This window comes from Sminthopsis crassicaudata, chromosome 3 (genome assembly GCF_048593235.1).
Source record: "Sminthopsis crassicaudata isolate SCR6 chromosome 3, ASM4859323v1, whole genome shotgun sequence".
Taxonomy (NCBI): domain Eukaryota; kingdom Metazoa; phylum Chordata; class Mammalia; order Dasyuromorphia; family Dasyuridae; genus Sminthopsis; species Sminthopsis crassicaudata.
This window is the reverse complement of record NC_133619.1, coordinates 374,969,140-374,995,805: the sequence shown is the minus strand read 5'-3', so window position 1 is coordinate 374,995,805 and position 26,666 is coordinate 374,969,140. Positions and strand designations below refer to the sequence as shown.

Below are 26,666 nucleotides of genomic sequence, written 5' to 3'. Positions count from 1 at the left end.
AATAAATAAATATATAGATAGATATATAAATATATAGATACAGATATTGGATAGTCCCTAAATCATTTAATACCTAAGTACTTAAAAGAAAATTTAGCAAAATATAAAAAAGTCTAAATAGTAAAAACAATAATTATAAATGATTTTTAATAGTTTTTATTTACCAGATATATGCATAGGTAATTTTACAGCATTGACAATTGCCAAGCTTTTTGTTCTAATTTTCCCCCTCCTTTCCCCCCCCCAAGATGGCAGGTTGACCAATACATGTTCAATATGTTAAAGTATAAATTAAATACAATATATGTATACATGTCCAAACAGTTGTTTTGCTGAACAAAAAGAATCGGACTTTGAAATAATGTACAATTAGCCTGTGAAGAAAACCCAAAATGCAAGCGGACAAAAATAGAGGGACTGGGAATTCTATGTGGTGGTTCATAGTCATCTCCCAGAGTTCTTTCACTGGGTGTAGCTGGCTCAGTTCATTACTGCTCTATTGGAACTGATTTGGTTCATCTTGTTGTTGAAGAGAGCCACATCCATCAGAATTGATCATCATATAGTACTGTTGTTGAAGTATATAATGATCTCCTGGTCCTGCTCATTTCACTCAGCATCAGTTCATGTAAGTCTCTCCAGGCCTTTCTGAAATCATCCTGTTGGTCATTTCTTACAGAACAATAATATTCCATAATATTCATAAACCACAATTTATTCAGCCATTCTCCAATTGATGGGCATCCACTCAGTTTCCAGTTTCTGGCCACTACAAAGATGGCTGCCACAAACATTCTTGCATATACAGGTCTTTCCCTTCTTTAAAATCTCTTAATTGTAAATGATTTAAATGTCCCTCATTCACAATGTAATAAATGTTGCCAAAAGATATTAAGATATTTAGTTCTAAACAGAATACTGGAAAAGCTAGTTGTGGTAAACCTATATGATCTAAATACAAAAAAGGAAATAAATACAGGCTAATTTTTCAAACTTTCTTTGTCTGAATTTATGTTGGATTATGTATTTCAATTTGTGCAATACTCCTGAAGAACTTTTTTGAAAAGTTCATAGATTTATTATTTCAGTTAGAGCAGGAGGTGGTGGTCTGTCTTAATGATTTCCTCATTTACTCCGGTAACCAAATATGCATAATTTGTCTGGGATCTGGGCTGTCCTCCAATAGTTATGTTAGTGTTAGGTTCTTACTAGGTGCTAAGTCAGTATTTAACAATTCTCTAGCTCAGGGTTCACACCTTTAGTTCATACCTTTAAAAGGAGTTTATACCTTTAGACTTCTGGGAAAGAGTTTACACCTTTAAAGGAGTTTACACCTTTAAAAGGAGCTTGCTCATTGGTCAGTAAGGAGTTCCCATAAGCCCCTGGAGTACCTATAAGCCCATTCTCTGGGAGGATAAAAGGAGGAGGCAGTCTGGGAGGAAGCAGTCTGGGGAAGGTCAAGGAGAAGACTTCCCACACTCTCGGAGGCAGAGTCTGATTCCCACACTCTAGGAGACTCAGAGTCTGATTCATTCTCACGTCTACCTTGGCTCTGGCTAGAGGCTCCAGAAGCCTCCCCAGAAACCTGCTCCCAGAGAAAAGGATTTACAGAAAAGGATTATAATTGAGAGACGACAGAACATTACATTTTGTCGCCCAATGCTGAGAACCCACTACCCTGGGCTTAAGAGTCCCATGCTCTACGGACTGAGCCCTGCATTTGCTCATTCTGGGCCCCGCATTTGATGTGCGAGTTCTAACTTCTCCGGGGCAGCCACAAGAGAAAGCTTTTTGCTTCTGCTTTGCATTCAGAAGTTTGCTGTCCATCAGGTCAATGCGACAGTGATCGAGCTTGGCCAAGAGCCCTGTGAGGCCTTGCTATCAGAGCGAAGATCGGCCAGCTGGACTCTGTTCCTTTCTCCGGCCTTCAGGCTTGACAGGCCTGCCATTCCAAGAAGATGGGCCGAAGAAAATCAAAGAGAAAGCCTCCTCCAAAGAAGAAAATGACTGGCACATTGGAAACCCAGTTCACATGTCCTTTCTGCAACCACGAGAAGTCTTGTGATGTAAAGATGGATCGAGCACGAAACACTGGTGTTATATCCTGCACAGTGTGCTTGGAAGAATTTCAGACACCCATTACATTTCTGTCAGAACCCGTGGATGTATACAGCGACTTTATAGATGCCTGTGAAGCAGCCAATCAGTAATGGCTTTGAGGACCTGGCCTGCTTGCTGCCAAGGGTGGGCATCCCCTTGGTCCTGAGTAGCTGGAAGACTTTCCTGAGATCACAAAGGAAGTGACTCCCAAATTTCAATTGTCCCTTCTCTATCCTGGGGCCCATTCCCTTCTTCCACCCCCATTCCTTCTCTCCAGAACAGTGGAAGAAAAATGGCTCCCTCTGTAGTTCTAGTCTGAGCCAGGCCTATACCAATTCCTGAAGTTCTTGGACTGGCATCTCTCTGCATTTGTTTGTAGGTGGGAGGGGCGGTGGTGGAAGGCACCAACCAAGCTAGGCAGCTGCCATGGGTCTCTGAAGGCTCGAGGGAGAGTCTTCTGTCCCCCAGCCCTCTTGAGACTAGACTTGGCCCCTTCTCCCAGGGAAGGTGCAGATACTGTGGCCTTACATCAGTCAGATGTGGCTGAGTTGTCTCAGATATTAGTACTATTTGCCAAGTTGGAAAAGTGTCAATATGTCAGAGATGGAAATTCTTGGGTACATAATAGATGCTGGGGAGCATACATAGATTTATGTGCAGTAATGATGGCATTGCATTAGGAGACTCTTACATTCCTTAAAATCCTGAAATAGAGCCTCAATTTTATGGGAAAATATAGCTTAGAGTTTGGGAGCAAGAAAAGCCCATCACAAGGACTAGTGGAATATAGTTAGATGGGTAATCCCAGCTGGCAGATCATGAGTTTCACCATTTCATTGGAAGGAAGAAGTCATCTGCTTCTTTTCCAGAGTCCAGACTAGAGTATTCTTTCCACTACCTCTCCTTTTCAAGCCTGCTTTACTTGCAGGGCTGATGACTCCTTACTGAAATTCATCTCCAGTTTGTAAAATCCTTTAAAATTTGATATTAAAATACTAAAAGTCTTAGACCCTGGTATGCTGGTAAATGTTTTAATGACTGAATTTGGGGGTGGGGGAATGTATGCATAACAGACTTTTAAGTTTATTTTTCATTATTAACATTTTCTTCATTACTTTCTTAAGTCTGACATTCAATAAAACAATAAATTATTCATTTGTGGCATTTGTCAATTTCTGAGCTGTTTCTGCTCACACTGAAAATTTAACAAGTTACTCTTGTAAGCTGCTTTGAGTTATCTCCAGAAGCCAGATTCAGATGTGAATCAGGTACAAAGGAAAGATGAGACACAGGGATTGACCTGAGGGTACCCTTAGAGCCCCGTTGTGGCACTATACCATGAGTTCTGACTTTGGAGCCAGGGGACTGTGTTTATATCCTGAGTGCCACTTAGAACCTCTACAACTCTGAATAAGACAATTATTTCTTTGGGCCACAATTTTCTCATTTGTTGAATGAGGGCCTTGGAATACAATCTTTTCCAGCTTCTAATCTATGATTCAATGCAATACTTCCATGATGTAAGTATCATAGTTAAACTTTCATGTCCCTTCTCAATAAACCTTGGCCAGAAACATTCTCCTTCCTATCAATACCCTACCCAATTTGATTGCAACTTCACTATTAGGAATACTCAATATGTTCTTAATTTTTTTTATTTTTAAGGTTTTACCACACATGCTGTCAGACTTAGTAGCCAAAGAACTGAGGTAAGATGTTATTTTAGAATAATTGAAATAAAAACAAAAATAGAAGTTAAGGAATTTTTTCTAGCCATTTCCAGTTTTTATTTCCAGGAGATACTTCGAAGCTTCTAAGAAGATACTGGGTGGTATTTGCTGTTAATCCTTTTCATTTTCTGGTTTCAATTTTTCAAGTCTCTTCCATATAATGTAATAAATTGCAGCCACAGATTTGCTTCATTACTTGGTTCTTAGAATTTGAAGAATTCTTATTTTAGCAGCGGTATATGAAACCAGATTTTTAAACTTCTTGCTGGTACTATTTAAAGTGGTTTTAAAGGGCTGCTTTAACTCTTCCAAGTCTATCATCAGTTACAATCTTACAGTCAACATATGAAATATTAGTTTAGAATAGGGATAAGAATAGGAATGACCTGCTATTTCATTACAAAAGAGTTTATAATGAAATATAATACGAGTGAACTTTAGTTGGCCAATAAAAATGTATCAAGTGCAAACTATGTGCTAAGCACTATATCAAGTGCTAGTCTCACAAACAAAGCTAAAAAAATCCCTGCTCTCAAGGAACTTACAGTCTAATGGAAGAGATAAAAAGCAAAAAGATACACACACACACATAAAACAAATTGTAAAGGAAAGGCACTAACATTAAAGAGGAAGTCTCCTTGAGGAAGGATTTTAACTAGAACTTGTTGGAAGCCAGGGAGAATTTCAGATATGGGGAAAAGCCAGAGAAAATGCTAGAGTTGAGCAACGGGCTGTCTTGTGTGAGGAACTTTAAGGAGCATAGAGTATATGGAAGGTGTAAGAAAGGTAAGAGGGTATGATGGGCTTTAAACAACCTACTGGTTTGCATTTGATCTTGGAGGTGATAGGGAATGGAAGGTGACACGGTCAAGAAGCTCCCTCTGGCAGTTGTGTGGGGTAGACTTGAGGGAGGGCAGGCTATTCAGGAAGTGGGGAGCTGAGGCAGACCAGCCTTGGGGTACAGACTGTGCTGGAGAAGAGGTCTAGAGTGGAGATGGGACAAAGGGAAAGATGACAGGATTTACCTCCTGGATGGAGGAGGTGGGGTGAGAGAGAATAAGGATGCTTGGTTGTCAGCCTGGCTAACAAGGAGGAGGAGAGTCCCTTCTACAGCAATTCAAAGTTTGGAAGAGAAGGTGATCCGAAGAGCAGGATGAGCTCAGTTTTGGACTGTAGGCCATTCGGTACAAGATTCCTGCAGGCCATTTAGACTAGAGGGCAGGAGAGAGATGAGGACATTACAAATAGATTTGAGAATCATCTAAAAAGAGATGATAATTAAATTTCTGGGAGGTGATGACATCAAGTTAGCTAAGAGAAAGGAAGAAGAGAAAAGCACTCAAAATACAGCCCAGTGTTAGCTGATAGTAATAGTTAATAGCGTTTAACAGATTATTAGCAACTTTAGAAAGAGAATTTCCTTTGAAAGATGAAGTTAGAAGCCAGACTGGAGAGAGTTAAGAAGAAAATGAAAGTGGAGACATTGTAGATTGTCCTCTCAAGTTTAGTCATGTAAGGAAAGATGGAGATAGCATGATAGTTAGCAGAAGTGAATGGATAAAGTGAGAAGTGGTAGGCTTTTTTGGCATTGTTTTATTTTTTGTTTTTGTTTTTTAGTATTTGGGGAATGCAGGCATAGGTATTAGGTGATCTGTCAATAGATTGGGAGAGTTTGAATATTGGTAGTAAAGTAGGGAGGCAATTTGTTAGAAAAGATGGGATGGAGTGAGATTATTCCCTAATGGGAAACTCCCTTTACCAAAGCAGGTCATCACCTCTTTTATACTTTAGTCTTAGATGCCTAGAATAGAGGTGTCAAAATTGGCCCATTGAAGACAAAAAGCCTAAAAAACTCTAGATTGCAGCAAGAAACTGATTATATTATATACATACATATATATATAGATATATACATATATCTATATATATATGTATATAAAAAATTGAGAAAGGTTTAATAAAAATACAGGATAATATAATGTTAATTTGTGGTAGTTTAAGTCAATATAGGCTTACAGGAAGTTTCTATTTCAATTGGACACCATTGGCCCAGAGCATCAAGGAGTTTAGTGACTTCCAAGATCACACAGTTAGCAGCTCTATCTACCTGCCTTTGAGCTGGAAGAGCTCTTGGAAAGTTGATCTGTGCTAGCAGGAAAGAATTCAGGCACGGAGGAAATGTGGCTTAATACCTCATTTATCTACTATCTCTTTGAGATGGAGGAATATTTTAATTTAGAAGTAAGAAAATATACCCTCCAAAAGATTATGTAACTTCTCCCCCCTAACTCTTGTGTTCATGTTGCAATTCCCCCTTTCTCCTCATATGCAGGTACATGCAGTGATTATTAGAAAGAAGTTTTAAATAACAAAGCCCCAAATTAGCTGCCTTTTCCCATGTGTACCTGTAAAAATGCTGGCACAATTAACTGGAATCTGCACACTGCCAGAGAATGCAAAGACATGAATAAACTTTTAAAAATCTTTTAGAGACTGTTTTTCAAACTATATATTATAGGCCACACACTTAGATTTCTTTCATTAGGTTATACTGACCTCTGGAGGCAAAGAACAAAAGGTAGATCATTTTGAAATTTGATGAAGGACAAGGGTCTATTTATTTTACATCACTTCTGGTGACTAGTTTTCAGATACCAAGTAGGTAATATTTCTAAGACACTCTCATCTAGCTGTGAGTCACCTGAATAAGCATTCATCAGCAGCATTCTAAGTTTGTTGGAAGTCTGATGATGATCAGTGTTACAACATAAAAATAAAGCAATTTTGAATTAATAAAGAGAATTTCAAAAGATTTGGACTATATTATGAAAATTCAGATAGAAGGAATTTTTAAAATTTTAGCTAATTTTAATTTTAAAAAGTCTTATGTAGCAGGGAATTCATTGTTCAAATTTATAAAGCTATGACTCAAGATAAGCTTGGAATTTTAAAAATAAAACTAAATCAATTGATTTTTCCTTTTTATTTTCAAAAATACTTTACTACTGTTGGAAATGGGATTCCAGTTATAAAAACTGGGATCTATTGTAGATTCTTGTATTTTGGCCATTGTCCCACCATTCTAGAAAGTGGTGTAGACCAAAGAACATTCTGATTGGTGTTAACTTAGGACCATAGAATATATAATTATTACTATTTAACATTCTAATATTCATGAGAATTTTCACTCTTTTCTTCTAGTTTCCCTTATCACAACTATCATTCTTGTCTACTGGATCAAGTCAACTTGTTCTTCTAGAAAATAACAAGCTTCTTAAAAAGACAGAAAGACATTTTACAAGCACCCCAAGTCCTATGCCTGGTCTCATAGAACCCACCAGTCGGTTTAATGGTTTTCAGTCACCCAATAAGTTGCAACAAACCCAGTCTAAAGTATTTGTGAACCATAGTATCAGAACATTTGATGGTTACAATTCCATTTGGTCTAGGAATATGTGCTCTTTTCAGAAGGATCATTGGCATTCATTAGGTGAGGACTTGAGAGAACATGTGGAAAGGGAAGGAAATCTCAAACATAGGAAAGTTGAAGATGGTACCCAACTTGAAGATTCTCACTTTGAAAAAGATAAGTTGTGGGTGTCCCTTGAGAATGAAGATGTTTTTAAAGAAGACAACATCTCCAAAGACAAAGAGCTTGAGCCCCATGATAGTGGAATAAAACATATTGAAGAGAAAAATACTCAAAGCACAACATCAAGAAATCAGCATAGTTTAAGGAGTAGGAATCATGAACAAGAACAAGGAATGACACATGCCATTCAAACTAGCCAAGAAGTTAACCCTTCAGTAACGACACAAGACCAGAATGAAGGTTCTAGAAATGAGTTTCCCACTCTGAAGAATGCATCAGGACATACAAATGAGACAAGTGAGCAAAATCATATTTCAGAACTTGTTTTTACAACTATTCCCATTGTTATTACTCCTGGCCCTTTAGCAAAACTATCCAAAAGCCACATGAGCAGGGACACATCCACAAAAATAGCAGCATCAGAAACAACAGGAACAGAAATGAGTGAAATGGTCCCTCTGGTCTGCATTACTTTTCCTGGAAATGAATGTCCCAGGGAATCATCCATAGCCAAACAGGATCTCTCAAAGAGAAAGAGTATTCTTCATAGCAATAGCAACACCTTCCATAGATTTGCTCACCAAGAAAATGACAAACGTAGGATGAAGACCTATAGGAAGAAATTGGATTCAAAGACAAAGATGAATAGCAAGACACCTCAGAGTCCTACAATTTCTATTGAAGGTTCCATCAAACCTACCGTTCAGAAAGCAAGTATGAAAAGGCAAGTGTTTCCCACTTTAAGGCTTGATGAGTCCAGGCCCAGGCAATCAACCAAGCTTCAGAGGAGAGGACCACACACAGGGGAGAAAACATTAAACTTCCATGCTTTGAAACCCCAAAGGCAAGAATTACCCTGTATCTGCAAAAATTCTGAACCAAAAAAACCTACTGCTCCTGCTTCTGTTCCCCCAGAAAAATCAAACTTTAATTTTTTGGACCTGAAATATAGTGATATGTTCAAGGAAATCAATTCGACTGACAAAGGACCAGGAATTTATGAAATGTTTGGGACTCCTGTATATTGTTATGTTAGAGAAGCTGGGCGTCAGGAAAACAAATTCTACAGGGAAACAAATTCTGCTCCACCTGGAAGATGTCTTTCAAACAAGTGTTGTTCCATAAATGAAAGAAATGGCAATGGCAGAGTAAGGATTTCCCAGAAAAAGGGACATATAAAACCCCCAAAGACTTCTCTTGGCATTAAACAAAAGCACAAAAATTTAACTTCAAAAGAAAAAATTCCCAAGTCTACAACAGGTATCATAGAAAATATGGAAAATGATGATATACTTTCAGAACCTGATTGGCATATGAAATCTTCAGGAAATACTTCTCCCTCTTGTAAAGATGGAGCTCAACCCCTTAATTCCATTCAGTCTCCAGAGGACTTTGCTGCACACCAAAACCAGAATGAACCCACTTCTACCTCAGATTTGTCCAGTATGGAAAAAGCTTCTGTAGAACAATCCATAAATCATGAAGATCATTCCCCCAGTCAAATACTTGCCACAAGCCTCAGAGATCTACATGAACTTGAAGAGAAACATCAGACCAAATCTGTAGCTTCAGTGAATATCTGGCTAAGGCCAAATCAGGAGAATGCCATTGAGTCTGGATTACAAAAAAGACTTGATATGGAGACTCTTGAAAATCTAAAAGTCAGTCAGACTCTTTCTGAAACCCCAAGATCTGAAAGAGTTTCCAATAATCTTCAAACACCGACTGCTTTCTCTTTCTCTGAGAGATCAAAAAGTATACCTTCTCAGGTGCCTCTAAACCAAAACTGGACATATTCAATGGAAGATAATACTTTAGCAAATAAGTCAGTTACATATCAGAATTCTGAAAAATCTTTAAGTGTTACAAGCTCAGTTTCTATGGACTCTCTGGAATCTGAAAATAATGAACAAGTGACAGATGAATTACTGGGTTGTCTAGCTGCAGAACTATTAGCTCTTGAGGAAAAAGACAATAAATCCTGGCAAATGGTGACAAATGACACAAATTCTGAAGCACAAAATCCAACCATCACTGGAAGAGTAAATGCCTTCCAAAACCTTGACAAAGAGACACCAAGATTCAAAATGCAGGTATATCATTGCATGAAAGTGTCATTGTAAATAGCTTACAATTTCATTTGATGGTATATCTAATTGTTTAAACATTAATATTTTTGATCAGCAAATATTTATCAAGTATTTATTATATGTAGCTAATAGATTTTCTTTGAAATGTAAGTATAGTCCCTACACATAAATAGTTAAAAAAAGAAATTTAATGAAAATATGAATAACAGTACAAGAGATAAACAACTAGAGTCAGATCTTGATTAATGAGTATCTCCTAAAATGCATTCACATTTGCACTATTCAGAGTTTTAACTATGCAGTGTAATTTTGAGACCATTTCAGGGAATTCTTATTAATTCTCCCTAATTGGGCCCTAGTTTTGCTAGTTCAAGCAGTACAAGAGGTGCTATAAGATGCCAGGTGATTAATTGTCAAATGAATGATTACTGAATAAGTATTTTAGGAATTCAGATGACATAGTAATGAAGAAAAATATTAATATTAATATTACTCTCAATGATTTAGGCTCAAGTTTTCCAGAAACAATTTTAATGGATTCTACATTGATCTATATCCAAGGTATTTCTGATTTGTAAAGACATATCCAAATTGTTATAGTCCCCAGTCTTCCAACATGACTCTACCTCAAGTTTTGAGGTGATATTTAAAGAAATCTTGACTCCCTCAGAATAACCTGGATTCATTCCCTTTCTCCACTACTTATCCTTATGAGTTTTTCCTGTAATCAACAACTTTAATCTTGAACTTCAGAAGAGAAGCACAACTTTAGGGTAGTCTTCTGTGTGTGGAGGCCTGATCTAACTTTAGATTTAAGTTGGGTTTCCAATTCTGATCCATTTTAAATAAAGTCCCTTGTATTTGTTCTTCCCACCTCCCTGAAAAGTAAATCTGGAAAGAATTTTAGGCTAGAGAAATAACTTAATGTTTGTGGAGAAAGTGAAAAGTAGGCTTTTAAGAAGATGAATCCATGATGAAGATTACTGTGTTTTGAATAGCCTGGTAAGAAGAAATTTGAGTTGAGTTTTAAAGGATGAATAGTAGTTAAATGGTGGGAAAAGATACAGGTACATTTCATAGAGTTAAATTATCTTAGAGATTATTTAGCCCAATCCCCTCAATTTTGCAGGTGACATTGAAGCCCAGATAGGTTAAGTGAGGTGCCTGATATAACATAGCAAATGAATTGCAGAGTTTAGACAAAATCCAATTCTTCAGATTCTCAAGCCAATGTTCTTTCATAATAATAGCTAACATTTTTATACTGCTGCTTTGTACAGGCACTGAGCTAAGCATTTTATAATCATTATCTCATTTGATCCTCACAACAACCTTAGAAGGCAGGTACAACTATTATTCCCATTTTTCAGATGAGGGAACTAAGACAACCAGTAGTTAAGTGACTTGCCCAGAGTCATATAGCTTATACATGTCTGAGGCCAAATTTGAAATCACATCTTCCTTACTTCATGGCCAGCACTTTATTTATTTCACCACCTAGCTGCCTTTTCTTTCCATTGTATTATTATAAAAGAATAGGTTAAAAATGAGGATGATGGGGCAGCTAGAAGGTATAGTGGTTCTCCTGCAGTCAGGAGAACCGAGTTCAAATGTGACCTTAGACACTTATTAGCTGTCTGATCCTAGGTAAGTCATTTAACTCTAATTGCCTTTCCCCCATTTAAAGAAATAATGATGATGATGAAGGAAATAAAGATGTACATGGCAAAGCAATTTATAAATACTCTAACCTAATAATCCTAGGAGGTAGAAGCTATTACTATTCTATTTACCGAAGAGGAAACTAAGTCAGAAAGAAATTCAGTGACTTTCCCAGAGTAAAAGGGTTAAGTGCTTCAGGCTGGATTTGAAGCCAGTTTTTCCTAATTCTAAGTCTAGTTTCCTATGCTATCTAGCTGCCTCATTAGAGATCATGAGACATTATTTTAAAAAACAAACAAAACAAAACCCAACTTTTTTTTTTTTTTTAAAGAAGTTGATGTGCTTCCATAAAACAAAAGTGGATGGCAAACTGGATTAAAAGTCCAATATATTATTTGCAAGAAGTTGATGTATGCCAGACGCCTGAGATTAGCATTTATATGCTCTTTAATCACCTTATTATTATTATTATTAGCAACTATTACATTAAACCTAAATCTCCAGAGAAGAAAATATTATTACATGATTTTGAAGTAGAAAGAATCCAAATGTTTTTGAATTGGTTTTCTAACTTTTATCCTTTATTTTGTAAAAACCTGCATGAAAATCTGAATTTATGAGTTAAACATGCTAAGTGTTGTGAGGTCCTGAGCTCCTGAATTCTGAGCTGCGGTTGGACTAAAACTGATCCGACATTTACATTGTCTGGTACCAATATAGGCATTGGGAGGAGGTAACTCTATGCTGCTGCCTAAGGGAAATGAACCATCTTACATCAGAAATGGAGGTCAAAGCTTTTTGCTGAGCAGCAATGGGGTCAGACTATGAATCGAGGCTATTCTAGCTTAGTAAGATAGGGAGATCCAGTCTCAAACATACAAAGACTCAACCAAGTAAAATAATTGAATAATCATATGTGCTATATTCACTACCTGGTTCTTTTAAGTCAAATTTTACCTGATGAACGTAAACATTTTATCCAAATCATCTACTTCATGAGGTTGAGGAGAAAAGAATTTTTAAAGCCAATTTGTTAAGAACCATTGCCAATTAGAGGTCAATCCTAAATGAAGATTAAACCATCTCTCTTAAAATAATCATGTGAAAATTTCAACTTAAATATCATATCCATTGTGCATAGTAATGCATCTCCATGAATGAAATAAGGAGGCAAGTATTGAAACAAAATATCCGCATTTCGATGTTCCATTTATTTGAGGGTCTAACAACAGATGGACAAAAGCAAAAGGAAACAAAGCAAAAACAATAGCAGCAACAACAAAAACCCCTTCTAGCTTTAAAATTCTGTATAGGGACTAGCCCAGTGTCACATAATTTATTAGCTTAAATGTCAAGAAACTTTCTTTTCTCCTTAAAAACCATTTCAGAACAATTTCTCACATATGGTGAGAGAGGATGAGTGCCCCAGAGCCCTAGCTTTAGGAAGATTTCCCCAGACTTTTGCTGCCAATGGCTAATCAATGATTAAATTAGGTGAAGAGTGGAGAGCTTGGAAAGTAAGTAACAAACTGGACTCAGTTTTCTGAGTCCAAATCTAACAACACACTTTCTCCTTTAACATGCTCTAGAGAAACTTAAAAACAAAACATATACAAAATATGGATCATCAGTTTTGAGATATAAAGGTCCTTAAAGGTTAAAGGGAGTTAAAGGACCTTTATTCTTACATTACTGGTTTTTCAGTTGAAGAAACTGAGGCATAGAGTGGTTAAATGATTTGGTCAATTTCAGCTAACACGTGGCAGAAATGGGATTTGAATCCAGATCTTCTGATGCCAATTTTAGCGCCTTTTCTGCTTTACCACACTTTCTCTAGGAGGGGAAAGTAGATTGTGAGCCTGTCTTCTAGAGACTACATCAGATAAATCACTAGGACTGTAAAATACAGATAAGATGCCAGTCTGCATCAATGGAAGGAATTTGCTCAACAGTAATTTTTCATTCTGATAAAATCACAGATCTGGACTGAAATTATAATACCAACAATAAAAGTCTTCATTTATGTTTAGTGCATTTGGAGAATATGTGTGTGGTACTGGGAAAGTCTATAAGGAATGTGGAATCTCCAGACCATGAAGATTTGATACTTTGAGACCCAGGACAGATATAGGGAGCTGAACACTATTATACAATGGAACATAGTGCTGTAGACCTGAAAAGATTCTTGGAGATAAATTCTAGACATTCTTAACCTGGGGTCCATTAATTTATTTTTTTAAATATCCTGATAATTATATTTTAATATTAGGTTTCCTTATAATCTTAAATATTTTACTTTGAGAAGGGATCAAAAGGTTTACATTAGGAACTCCAGCCAGAATGCCTAATGCAAAAAAAGTTAAGGATCAATCACTTCCTTCTCTGAGTATGGATTTTTCATCACAAGTTCTTCAGAGTAGTCATGGATCATTGTACTGTCATTGCAAAGTCATTTATAGCTGGTCATTCCAGAATATTGCTTTTACTTTGTATACAGTACATTCATTTTACTTGAGTACATGGAAAGCTTTCCATTATTTTTCTAAGAGCATTCTGCTTATCATTTCCCATAGAACAATAATATTCCATCATTAGAAACATATATCACAATTTATTCAGCCATTCTCCAGTTGACGGACAGCCACTCTATTTCCTTTTTTTTTTTTTTTTTTTTTTGGTCCTGAGAAGAAAACAGCTATATTTTTTGTACACATCTTTTCCTTTTTTTTTTTTTTTTTTTAATTATTTTTTTTTAAATCTCCTTTGGTATTCATGCCTAGTAGTGGTATTGTTAGGTCAAAGGATATGCATGAATTTGTAGATCTTTGGGCATAGATCATATCTTTTGATCTTTTATCAACCGGAGCATGGAAGAACCAGTTCTTAAGAAGCACAGACTCCTCATTTGATAGATAAAACCAAGGTTCGTAGAAGCTTGTCCCACATTTAGACATACATAATTTCCATGGTTTGTAGAGGCTCCTTTTGCTTGCAATGGCTGCAGATTTGTCTGTTGAATTAAATTCCATCTGAATGGGAATACCAATAACACTAAAAATACCTTTAAAATGAAAGTCTTCCATAGTGTATAATTTGCTTTCATACATGTTATTTCAACCTAATGAAATAGATGGTAGAGTGAGAAATAGTATTCCTATGCTCTAGACAAGAATGCAAAACATACTAGAAGTGAAGTGATTTTTGCCTACTATAATAAAGGACTTGAACCCAGCTTTTCTGATCTCTGCTCTTTCTACCTCATTGTCTTGTCTTTTGTGTGTGAAACACAGACAACGGGCCCCTTAATAAAGTGACCTCAAAATAAATATAGTTAATAATCAGAGGCATGTTCTCAGAAACCTGGCCTGGCCACTGTCTATATAGCCAGGATTATAGTAAAGCACCAGGGATTTTAAATAAGTCTGTCATAGTGAACATTCTTGCAGCAAAAGTTAGGAAGCACCTTTTTCTTCTTTAGTACTAGATGCATATAATAATGGTTTTCTTATTCTTTTACTTTACTTTTCCAGAAGTACAGTAATAATTTCTGGCTCTCTGACGATGAAAAGCGTTTCTTCAGTTTGAATGAAAAGCCATTTTCTGAAAACAATTTAAAGCATGAAGAACCTATTCTGTGGACCAAAGGTGAAATCCTTGGGAAGGGCGCATATGGCACGGTACGTTCCAATTAACACAAGAAAATGTCAGACTCTTGGAGCCCAGCAAAGTGAAAATTTCAGCAAGTATTAATATAACCTTTGTAAAATATGGAACAAATAATCATCTCGCCTCCTCATAGTGATAACCACAATCAGGACAGCGTGATAGTTGTTCTGTGGAAGAAAGTAGGAAGGGAGCAGCTGCTGTCAACAACCCTATCAATGATACCAGCTTAATAATTCTGAGGAAATCTAGAAGCAACTTATAAAATCAAAAATAATGTAGGTATATGCTGGCCCTTTTACTTTGACTACTGAGGCAACTTATAAAATAAAAAAATATATAGGTATATACTGACCCTTTCATTCTTGACAACTGAGTTAAAAGTAAGGCATACAAGAGAATTGGGTAATATGCAATTGTGGCAGCGCAATGCAGCTCAGTGGTTTTCTTTCTGTGTGTCTAAAACCCTTCTCTGGAAAATCTTATTCTTTTGACTCTCTGAAAAAATCTTGTTCACTAGGCTGTGGTATAAGCTGTGCTAAAATTATATTACTGTGGTCCCCCTGAACCCTTTACCTCTAGTTAGCATAGTGAGTTGGTAAGTAGCTTGTAACTATAAGTAACAATAGTAGGAAGTAAAATTGCACAGGGGAGCCTAGAAGTCACTTATAGACTGTTTTAAAAGTTAAGGAAGCATAACTGTTGCTTGTAAACTGCTTCATAAATTAGGGGAGCTTAGGAGCCTCTGGAAACTATATTATATAGTAACTAAGGTCACATCCTGAGACTGTGCTAAATCAAGGGAAGCCAGCTAGTCTTTACTAAAAGGCCCCTCAGTCCAGTTAACTGCCCATGGTCTATAATCCTTAGAAAAGTTCCATATATGCTTTAATAACACCAGCAAAAAAAGGAAATAATCCTAAAATGCTAATAATTTTGTGATGAGGTAGATGAATTAATGAACTAACCCTAAAATGAGAGTTAGTCTTATCACCAAAGCGCTATAAAAATCCGATCCCAGGGGCAGCTAGGTGGTGCAGTAGATAGAGCACCAGCCTTGAATTCAGAAGGACCCGAGTTCAAATCTGGTCTCAGACACTTAACCCTTCCTGGCTGTGTGACCCTGGGCAAGTCACTTAACCCCAGCCTCAGGGGGAAAAAAAAAAATCCGATCCCAAATTTCTGTTCCTTTCCCCAGCACTCCTCCACTTATTATGGGTCCATGCTACCTGGGTACACCCAACTCTGACCCACAGTTTCACAAGTGACTCTTGCTCTTCCCATCTCCATTGTTTTTCCTACACTGCCTGCCTCTCTCTAACACCCCATCCTCCATCTTTCCATATCTCTACCTTATTTTTTGTTTTTAACATCCCTAGTAACTAATAGTGCCTTATAGGAAATACTTTGTAAGTGTTTATTGAATTGAATTGACTACATCAAAGAACAATCATATTCTCTGTCACAAAATTGACACAGTTTTATTCTTGACTTTATCTTTGGGAGTTTCTATTTTTCTCTTCTGCATACCTGAGCCAGGATAGATTCAGGGAGGGGGCACTCAAATCACTCTAACGTGAACTGCTTGAATTAATATTTGCTTCTTTGGAGAGCAAAAAGGGAAATAAGCATGGAAAACATTTCCGTCATTGGATACTTCTGGTTCTTAACTGGATCTTTTCCTATTCTTGTTAACAACACTAGAGATACGAGTGATTAAGTCTCAATAAGCTGAATAACAGATATATAGTAAAAAAAAAAAAAAAAAAAAAGATACTGCCTATATGTAAATTTATAGTATTTAATAATAGTTTATATTCTGTATAAATTCAGAGTTTCATGAAGTCTTAAGGGTCTCTGCCATCAACTTATTGAATTAGCAGAAATTGATGAGAGGCTTATTATGCAGCTTTTCCAAATTCTCTTAGCAGCTTCTTAATCCCTAAATAAGATTCCGTAAATCTTAGAAAGCTTTGGGGCAATAGTTTTCATAAGAACTATTTAAAAGAGGCAACATTTTTTCAACATTTTTCCTTCCCAACCCAGTCCCAGTTCCAATTTATCAGAATAATTTAAGTTGCATTTCCTCAAAGACTTGGAATGCAAGTTAAATTTGGATTGAGGGGGAAAGGAAGATAGGACTGATAGATCACTTCAATGCCTGTTACTTGTAAGTACTTAATAAATGCTTATTGACTAAAAAATGCCCAACTATTGAGTGATGCTTAATGTTTGATATTGGCTTACCTCTAGGTATACTGTGGTCTTACAAGTCAGGGCCAACTCATAGCTGTCAAACAAGTAGCTTTGGATACCTCTGATCAAGTAGCTAATGAGAGAGAATATCAAAAACTGCAAGAAGAAGTGGACTTGCTTAAAGTACTGAAACATGTCAACATTGTGGCTTACTTGGGAACATGCTTGGAAAAGAACCTTGTAAGTATTTTCATGGAGTTTGTTCCTGGTGGCTCCATTTCTAGTATTATAAGCCGTTTTGGACCCCTGCCTGAGATAGTGATCTCCAAATACACCAAACAAATTCTCCAAGGTGTAGCCTATTTGCATGAGAACTGTGTGGTACACAGAGATATCAAAGGGAATAATGTTATGCTCATGCCCACTGGAATAATAAAACTGATTGACTTTGGATGTGCCAGGCGTTTGGCCTATGTGAGCTTGACAGGCACTCATAGTGAAATGCTTAAGTCTATGCATGGAACACCATATTGGATGGCACCTGAAGTCATCAATGAATCTGGATATGGAAGGAAGTCAGACATCTGGAGTATTGGCTGCACTGTATTTGAGATGGCCACCGGGAAACCACCTTTGGCTTCTATGGACAGAATGGCAGCAATGTTTTACATTGGCACTCATAGAGGGCTAATGCCTTCTTTACCAGACCATTTTTCAGAAAATGCAGCAGACTTTGTACGCGTTTGTTTAACCAGGTAAGAAGCTTGGGGAATGGCAGAGGTTAAAGCCCAAAAAATATGGAGGCCTTTTTTTACTTGCTTGTGAATATCAAAAGAACTTTCCCCCAAAATTTTATATTTTTTTTCTTTCTTTTCTTTTTTTTTCCCCTGAGGCAAATGGGGTTAAGTGACTTGCCCAGGGTCACACAGCTAAGAAGTGTTAAGTGTCTGAGACCAAATTTGAACTCAGATCCTCCTGACTTCAGGGCTGGTGCTCTATCCACTGTACTACCTAGCTGCCCCTCCCCCCAAATTAAATTTTTTTTTTTTTATAAAACGGAGAGGGGAAAAACAGTTCAGCAAAAACTAACTTATACATACTACTTATGAAATGATTCATTTAATTTCTGTGTCTCAGTTTCATCAACTGTAAACTGAAAGGGTTGCATTACTTGGTCTTTGAGTTCTCTTTTAGGGTTGGAGATAGGATTCTATAATTCTGAGATAATTTGTAATGTTTCATATCCATAGTCCCTCACCTTTGCAAAGAGGAGAAAGATGTACCTTTTCTCAGCTCTTCTGAGGATCTAAAGTTACTTGATCATGCTAATTATACAACATTCATTTTTTTAAAAAATTCCTTACATTTATATAGTTGTAGGCATTTATTGTTTTATTTTCTTAGCAATTACTTTCTTCTGCAATAGTTGGCATTTACTTTTCACTTGGATCTTTATTTGTGGGAGTAAATTTAGGATTCCAATCCCAAACCCTCCTTTACAGATGAGGAAACAGTTGTACATAAAAGTTAAATGACTTTTATAAGGTCACATGACAAGTAAGTGGCAGACCTTTGACCAATAACAAAGTTTTGCCATTCCAAAGCAAGCCTTTTTTTTTTTTTTTTTTTTTCCTCTACTACACACTCATGGCTCTTTAAAACTATTTTTGGGCTACTAGGTAGTTCAGTGGATAGAGTACCTGCTCTGGAGTCAAATATGACTTCAGCTGTGTGACCCAAGGCAAGTCACTTAAACTCCAATTGCCTTCCTAATCCCTCTTCTCAAAACCAACAACTCTCCTTCTCTTAGGAAATCAAGAAGAGAGTCATTATATAGACAAACAGAAAAAGGATAGAAAAGTTAAGACTGGTAAGTGACTTTAGTCTAATTCTTTCATTTTATAAATGAGGGAAACAAAGACATAGGACACAACAGCTAAAATAAGTTGAATAAGAGAAGTTTTAGGGAGAAATGTGATCATTTTCTAACAATATTTGAAAGACTTTCATGTGGAAGAGATTATTACTCTCTTTTTCTTCAGAGAGTAGAACAAGGATCAGTGGATAAAAGTTTCAGGGAAGGAGATTTTGGGTTGAGAACAAGAACTTCCTAGGAAACTGAGATGTTCAGAAATAAAATGAGTACTTTTGAAATCAGGAAACTGTGAGTAGGGGACAGAGGTCCTCCTTGGAGAGGAAGAGGAGGAGTTCAGCTTTCTTTACTATGGAAAATTATCTGGTAGACTTGAGAGATTTCATATTGGAGCTGAAGTGAAAGATTGGGGCTAGAGAGAAATATTCTTAATCATAGAAGTGGTTGCGGAAACAATGCAAACAGATGAGTTCTCCAAAGAAGAGACTTAAATCAGAAGGGACTGTCTAATGTTGGGAGCAGGAGGAAGAAAAGCCAATTGAATGAATGAAAAAGGATTTATGAAATACTTAACGTTTTACTATGTGCCAGGCCTTACACTAACTAACTCTTCGGGATGCAAATTCAATAAGCAAGACAGTCCTTCCATTCAGAGTTTATATTCCAGTAGATGAAAACTACACATAAAGTTAAGCCTTATTAAGAAATCCCCTGACATCATGACGAGCATTCAAAATTCATTCTAATCAAAGTTATAATTAAGTCAGTATGATCATTGGGTTTCAGCCTACCAGAAGTATTCAGTGTGGATTAGAATAATGGTTACACTTCAGGAGATTCATTATTTGCAATAATGGAACCTAGCTACATAGGAGAGTAGTAGCTCAGAAGGGTTATTTTGGTGAGGGAAGTCACTAAGGTGCTGAGTATAATAATAAGGACAATAGGCAAGTTCTTTCTGGGAATGATAGATTTGATTAGATCATTATTCCCAGAATTAGAGCTGGAAGGATGGGATGGGGAGAAGGCTGGAGTACAACAGCACTTGTAAGAAGATGGCTTGAGAGCAGTGTATAACTGGGTGAATCTAAATATAGTGTACTCTCACTCATCTAAAGCCTGAGACCCTAGAACAAGAACTGAAGTGCTTAGGGAAATAGAGACTGGAGAACAGGAGGCTTGCATGAAGAAGAGACAGAGGAAAGGTCAAAATGGGAGAAGAGGATAAAAAGAATACAATGTTAAGATGAGGGAAGAGAGAGACTCCAAAATGAATAATTAAGTCAGTATGATCATTGGGTTTCTAAGGAATAGTCTAAGGAATGACAAAGGATTAGTCAATAGCCTCTAATATTTCCAAGGATGAGGACTGATCAAAAGCTTGGTATAGGGAGGTCATTGATGCCCTTCTAAGGAATAGTTTCAACCAGATTGTAGAGAATTAAGGAGTTAATAAATAGCAAAGAAACAGAGATAAAACGTTTAGAACCAACAACGATACTGTATGAGGATGTATTCTGATGGAAGTGGATATCTTTGACAAAGAGAAGATCTAATTCAGTTCTAATTGATCAAGATGGACAGAATCAGCCATACCCAAAAAAGGAACACTGGGAAATGAGTGTAAACTGTTTGCACTTTTGTTTTTCTTCCTAGGTTATTTTTAGCTTCTAAATCCAATTCTTCCTGTGCAACAACAGAACTGATTCTGCACACATATACTATATAGGATATAATATATATATATATATATATGTATATATATATATATATATATATATATATATATATATATATATATATATATATACTATCTAGGATATACTATAACATAATTAGCATGTATAAGACTGCCTGCCATCTAGGGGAGGGGGTGGAGGGAGAGAAGGGAAAAGTCAGAACAGAAGTGAGTGCAAGCAATAATGTTGTAAAAAATTTCCCAAGCATATGTACTGTCAATAAAAAGTTATAATAAAAAAAACAAAAAACCAAAAAACTGTTTAGACCACTTCTCAAAAGTTTGACAGTAAAAGGATCTAATAGAATTATCATTAAATAATTGCTTTCTAGGTATCTTTCTAGCCCTGGCTTTGGGCTCAGACTATCTGGATTTTTGTCTGATTTGGTATTATAATTAATTTTGTGATCTTGGGGAAGCCACTGAGCTTCATTGGTTTAATTTCCTCACTCTAAAATAAGAGAATAAACTGCAAGACTTCTGAGATCTCTTGACATCTATAAAATTACATCTGTAGTAATTGCCTCATTACTGTGAAGAAAGTGGCTTGAAAGCCATCAAGTGCTATGTGAATGTCAGGTTGTTCTAGTTGTCTTGAGGAAGAGGAAGGAGGAGAAGAGGCTTAATCTTGTGCTTTTATAGATATAAATTCTTTATTTTACACTTTGTGCTTTGTCATTTTCAAAGGGGTCATTTTTGTAAGAGACTTCATTTCCAAAACAACCAAATATTACTCAGAAACTACTTTTCTAAGCTTTTGCTTTTTCTAACAGGGACCAGCATGATCGGCCATCTGCTCTGCAGCTCCTGGAGCACACTTTCCTTCAGAGGAGTCACTGAGAGGATGTCTCCTCACAGAGGAGACACTCCACAGAAGTTTATATCAACAGATATCTAGGTGTTTCAAAACTACATGGATCATGGATTTTCTTGTTGGAAATCCAATCTAATCCAAACTTTAATCCAAAACCTTTGGTTGCATTAACTGAAAATGTTATCATCATAGAAGAGCATTCTCCCATTTATTCAGGGCTTCATGGATATTTGAAGGCATACCACCTCAAGAGCCAATTAATTTTTCAGTGTGAGCATTTGCATCTCAGAAATCTTCAAATGCTATAAATCAGGACTGATTTATTATTTTATTGCATTTCTAGGTTTAAAATGATTGTGAAAATGTTAATAATGTAGTTTAAACTTAAAAGTGTCTCATTTGGGGGGGGCGAATTGGTTGTTAGACATTTACCAATACACCCCTAATTCCATGTATATATGCAAATACATATTGTTTTTGAAACCCATTCTAGTATTTCCAATGTGCTTGTGGTTTGGAAGATCTGAAATCTGGTCCCAATCCCTTGTGGTATAATTTAAACTCATTTTGTTCCTATTCTATCAGTTTTCTTATAAAAATCCTAATATGGGGGCACCTAGGTGGCACTGTGATAACACTGGCCCCAGAGTCAGGATTCCCTGATGTTTTCTTTACCTGGGCCTGGGCCTGGGCCTGGGCCCCGGGCCCTATCTATTGCACTATCTAACTGCTCCAGCCTCAGACACTTACAAGCTGGGCTAGTCATTTAACCTTTAAAAACAAAACAAAAGTAAAAATCCTAATAGAAACTATGAAATTTTTATTTACATGTGGTGTAGAGGAGAAAAAAACCAACAAGCCTACCTCTTTATTTTGTACTTGGAAAGGGAAATAATAGATATTCATTAGGGAGTGAAGTAGAGAAGTGTTAAATGCAAGTAAATCTAGAGTGCTGTTTTTAGCTGCAGCCCCTGTTCTTTCCTCCCAGTTTGACCCCGTGGGTCTCAGTGACTCTGGCAGAAGCCTGGCATGGCAGAATGAAAGGGTTTCTTGTTCAGCAGAGTACTGGTTCTTGAAGGTCTTGTATTATCTGATTGGAGCGATCTGTAGCTTACTTACCTCTATAAATTATTTGTCATATCACTTGGACTCTCCACATACATATTGTAGGGGAGGCAGGCAACCCAGAGATCAGGGCTGGGCAGTGAAATGGGAGGAATTGTTGGGTGTGGGCACTAAGCTGGGTAATGAGAAGGCAGAGGCAGATAGAGAAAAAGGCTAGGGAATTGAAATGACACATCACTGAATGGGAATATTTTACTTTAATAAGATATCTAATAGAAGGGTCTTAATTAAGCATGCTTTCATATGACATATAGATCTGTGAACTATAAACTTGCCTCAGAGGTCTAGTGATACATCACACACTAACCAACCTGGGTGAGGAGTATTTTTTTTTTAATTAAATTTTTTTTTTTTTAACTAGAAGAAATCTCACAACAATTAGTGTGGAGACTCCCTGGAGTCAAGGAGACCTGAATTCCAATCCTGCTGATGACACTTACTAGGGACAGGTCATTGGTTTGAGGCAACTACAAACCTGACAATAGGGAGAGGAAGGAACTAAGTAAACATTAAGATACTATGCACCAGAGTATCCCATTCAATAAACTGCATCATTCCCCCTATGGATTAATTTAGCTAAATTCAGAGGCATTTATCACTACAAATTTGATTGTCAGAGGATGAGTTTTTCTTGGCCACAGAAACTCATGAAGATCTTTTACTAAGATAAACAGTCATGATGAAAATGATTTATATAGAACTTGGAAAGGTTTGGAACCACTTTGTATGAGTCTCATAATCTTGTGAGGTAGGTACCAATATTTTTGCAATTTTATATATTAGGAGATGGAGGCAGAAATGGATTTAGTGACTCGCTAAAGGTCATATGGCTAAATGCATACTTATGGCAGGTGTGTATAACTTAAATTTCAACACCAGCACTTTATCCATTATGCCATTTTTTTTTTACAGATTGTGAGCTATGCATTTGTGTGTGTATGTGTCTCCTGTCCAGAATGTTCCATTGATTTATCTCTTCATTTTTCAGCCAACATGAGCTAGTTTTGATGACTGCTACTTTATGATAGTTTGAGATCTGGAAATACTGTTCTCTTTTTTTGTCTTTTTATTGTATCCCTTGATAATACAGATTTTTTATTTTTCCAAATGAATTTTTGTTATTATATGTTCTATAAAGTATTAGTTTGATAATTTAATTGGCACACCAAAATTATGAGTTAATTTTGGTGGTATTATCATTTTTATTATATTAGCACAGCTCAATCATGAGCATTGAATAATGTACTCTAAGTACTTAAGTTGTTTTTTATTTAAGAAACATTTTATAATTGCATCTACAAAAGTATTTTTGAAGCTTTGGTAAAATTGATCCCTAAGCATTTTATGCATTTTGTAGTTATCTGGAAAAGAATTATCCTTTATTAATGTATCTTTGGTTTTGTTATTATACAGAAGAGTTGTTGATTTTTGAAGGTTTACAATGTAGCCTGTGACTTTGCTCACTTTGTTTCAATTAGTATCTCTGCTGATTCCCTGGGATTTTTTAAGTAAATCATTATGCTATGTAGGAATAGTTTTATGTCTTCTTTACTTATCTTTATACCTTTAATTTCTTTCTTTTGTCTTATTGCAATTGCTGGCATTTGCAAAAATATATCAAAATAATAGAAGGGTCAGAGGGCTTTCTTGATTTATACCCATTTATTTATTAGATTAAGTTCTTTCCAAAGTAACTGCTTCTTGCTCTGGATTCTTGTAGTTCAGGAAATTTCAGGATGAACACCACTTGTATATAAAGATAGCTTTACCAAATGTTATTGCTACTCTTACTAGCAACGATAATCTTACTGTGTGGCCATGAGCTGGATAGCATATATGAGTGAGTTGAGGTCTGTGTGGATTTTAGTCACAGGCCCTGAACCCTTTAACCTTATATAAAAAAAAGAACCAGTTTACTAATGAGTGACTGCCCTATTATTTATAGGACCAATTAAGTGAGAAAATGCCCCAAGTTACCTAATGAAGAGGAAAGAATTTGGAGCAGGGGAGTAGGAATAGTAGAGAGTAAGATTAATCTTAATTCTTATGGTACCATTCCAGCAAGAGGCTGGAAGGGTTAATGCCTAATTTTGGGGCATTAACTCTGGATTTATTAGTCTTGGCATACTTATATCCTGAGGGACTGAAGCCATAATAATCAAACTGGCTTCCATTAGTCAACTGTCCCAGTCTCTTTTCTCAGTTCCAGAGACAGTAAAGCTCAACAGTAGGCTAATTTCTGACCTAATTTCCATGTTAGCATCATCTTTTAAAAGCTCTAAGTTTATTTGAGTTCTATCCTTTGGGCCGCTCTGGAATTTCCTGCTGTGTTGCATAGTTGCTAGAGTATCTGTAGAATTCTTTTTCACTTGAAGCAAGCTTCTTTCCAAGTATGATACTTATTGATTACATCATAGTCAGATCTGTTTTTCTGTTTTCACAATAGCTTAGAGAGTTAATGAAGAGGCATAATGGATACAGTGATGGAATTGAAGTCAACTAGATCTGAGTTCAAAATCCAGCCTCAGATAACTGCTAGTAATTGACCTGGGGTATATCAATTAGCCTCTCTTTGCCTCATTTCCTTCAACTATAAAATGGGCACCTTGATCCCACCCCTCTGGTTGTGAGGCTCAAAAGAGATGTTTGTAAAGCACTTAGCACAGTGGAGGCACACAGTAGAGACTTAATACATCCTTCCCACCTTCCTTCATTCCTTCCCACTTCCTCTTTCTTTTGCAACAACTTTTCCTTTTATAGAGCTAGGGTGGGTGGGGAGAGCTTCAAACTGATTGATGTGGGAGGACCATACTGGGGCCATCCAAGCTATACTTTGAAACATAAGCTTGATAAGATCTGTATAGCATATAGTCTTGACTAATTTTGTTGATTAAGATTTAATTACTATGTTTTTGATACCATAGATATCATTTCTACGTTTCTTTCTTTGGAGATCATTAAGTTGGTGAGATGGGGTATATAGAAAACATTTTACTATTCCACCTTGTTAATCATATAACCCACTAAGTACCAGTACTCCAACATTTCTATGAAGCTGTGATTACATCCGATGTGAGTATTCCAACAATGCAGATCACAATCTTTGAAATGGAACTGAGATGCTTTTGTATGTTCTCCCATACATTCACCAGAGGACTCTAACCACCTTGTGGGAACAATCTTTAAGTTCCAAAGGGGCATGTGGAGAGTTCCTCTTTGATCTGAACTCTGAGCAAGATCTCCCCATGAGGTCACCATCTTACAAAAGAGAACAATGGTGCTCAGAGAAGATAAAGAACTTGCCTGTGATCATACACTTAATAAGTCTTAACAGTATTAGAAGTCAGGACTACACATACTCTTCTTGGCTTTCAGATTTCCACATTTCACTATCTCATCTTGGAATTTCTCTTATAGAGTAGGCCTTCTTACTGGGTGGCTTAATCTAGTTGGCTTGTTTCCAAATTTCTAAGGTACCTTTACCTTCCACCTCTTTTAGCTTTCTAGAAGCATTCCTTGAGGCAGAGACTGTCTTTTTGTTTATATTTATATCTCCAGCACTTAGCACAGTCCCTAACACATAATAGGTGCATAATAAATACTGCTTTCATTCTTTATACCACATTGGAGAATGCTCTAGGACCAAGGAAAGCAAATGTCATTCCTATTCTTCCCATCCTACTTCATCTCCCTCCCAAAAAAGGAAAAAATACATTTCCAAACTATAAGTGATTTTGACTGATGCCTAATCTAATTATGCTTCCCTAATTCGGTAGAAATCATTCCTCACTTATTGAGCTTGATTAGTCTCATTTCCTTTTTTTGACAAGATTACTAGACTGGTAGATTAGGGGAAAATAATGTAGACATTTGACCCAGTCTTGTAAGATTCTTGGGTGCAAACCAGAAATATATAAGTGTAGTTGGAATCAACTACAAATGAATGTCAATCTGGATGGAAATCATTATTGAAAGACACGATGTTCAGAAATGGACATACCTTGATCAAAACACAGGGGCAAAGTAGAAGTCTGGATTAACTCACTTCTTGACTCCAAATTTTGTTTCACATCAACACTTGCT

The 26,666-nt window shown here is 36.6% G+C and overlaps 2 protein-coding genes across 5 annotated transcripts in view; both read left to right on the top strand.

Moving 5' to 3' along the window:
- The window catches only part of MAP3K19 (mitogen-activated protein kinase kinase kinase 19), a 62,772-nt gene extending 38,986 nt beyond the window's left edge, over nucleotides 1–23,786 (top strand). For 3 of the 4 annotated variants that reach the window (XM_074301883.1, XM_074301884.1, XM_074301886.1), the window contains 5 exons: nucleotides 3,766–3,809; nucleotides 7,032–9,515; nucleotides 14,705–14,851; nucleotides 17,091–17,788; nucleotides 21,418–23,785. In XM_074301883.1, the coding sequence (XP_074157984.1) occupies nucleotides 3,766–3,809; nucleotides 7,032–9,515; nucleotides 14,705–14,851; nucleotides 17,091–17,788; nucleotides 21,418–21,484 (3,440 nt within the window). In that variant the 3' untranslated portion in view covers nucleotides 21,485–23,785. Of the gene's footprint in view, nucleotides 1–3,765; nucleotides 3,810–7,031; nucleotides 9,516–14,704; nucleotides 14,852–17,090; nucleotides 17,789–18,843; nucleotides 18,904–21,417 lie in introns of all 4 variants that reach the window. The other variant, XM_074301885.1, reaches the window with a different exon arrangement.
- LOC141561819 (transcription elongation factor 1 homolog) lies at nucleotides 1,841–2,291 on the top strand. The gene has a single exon (XM_074301896.1). The coding sequence runs from the start codon at nucleotides 1,959–1,961 to the stop codon at nucleotides 2,208–2,210; it is 252 nt and encodes an 83-aa protein (XP_074157997.1). The 5' UTR covers nucleotides 1,841–1,958; the 3' UTR covers nucleotides 2,211–2,291.
- Nucleotides 23,787–26,666: the final 2,880 nt, after the last annotated feature.

What these genes read in the sequence shown, in the direction of transcription:
- LOC141561819 (XM_074301896.1), top strand. Translation starts at nt 1,959, where the DNA reads ATGGGCCGAAGAAAATCAAAGAGAAAGCCTCCTCCAAAGAAGAAAATG.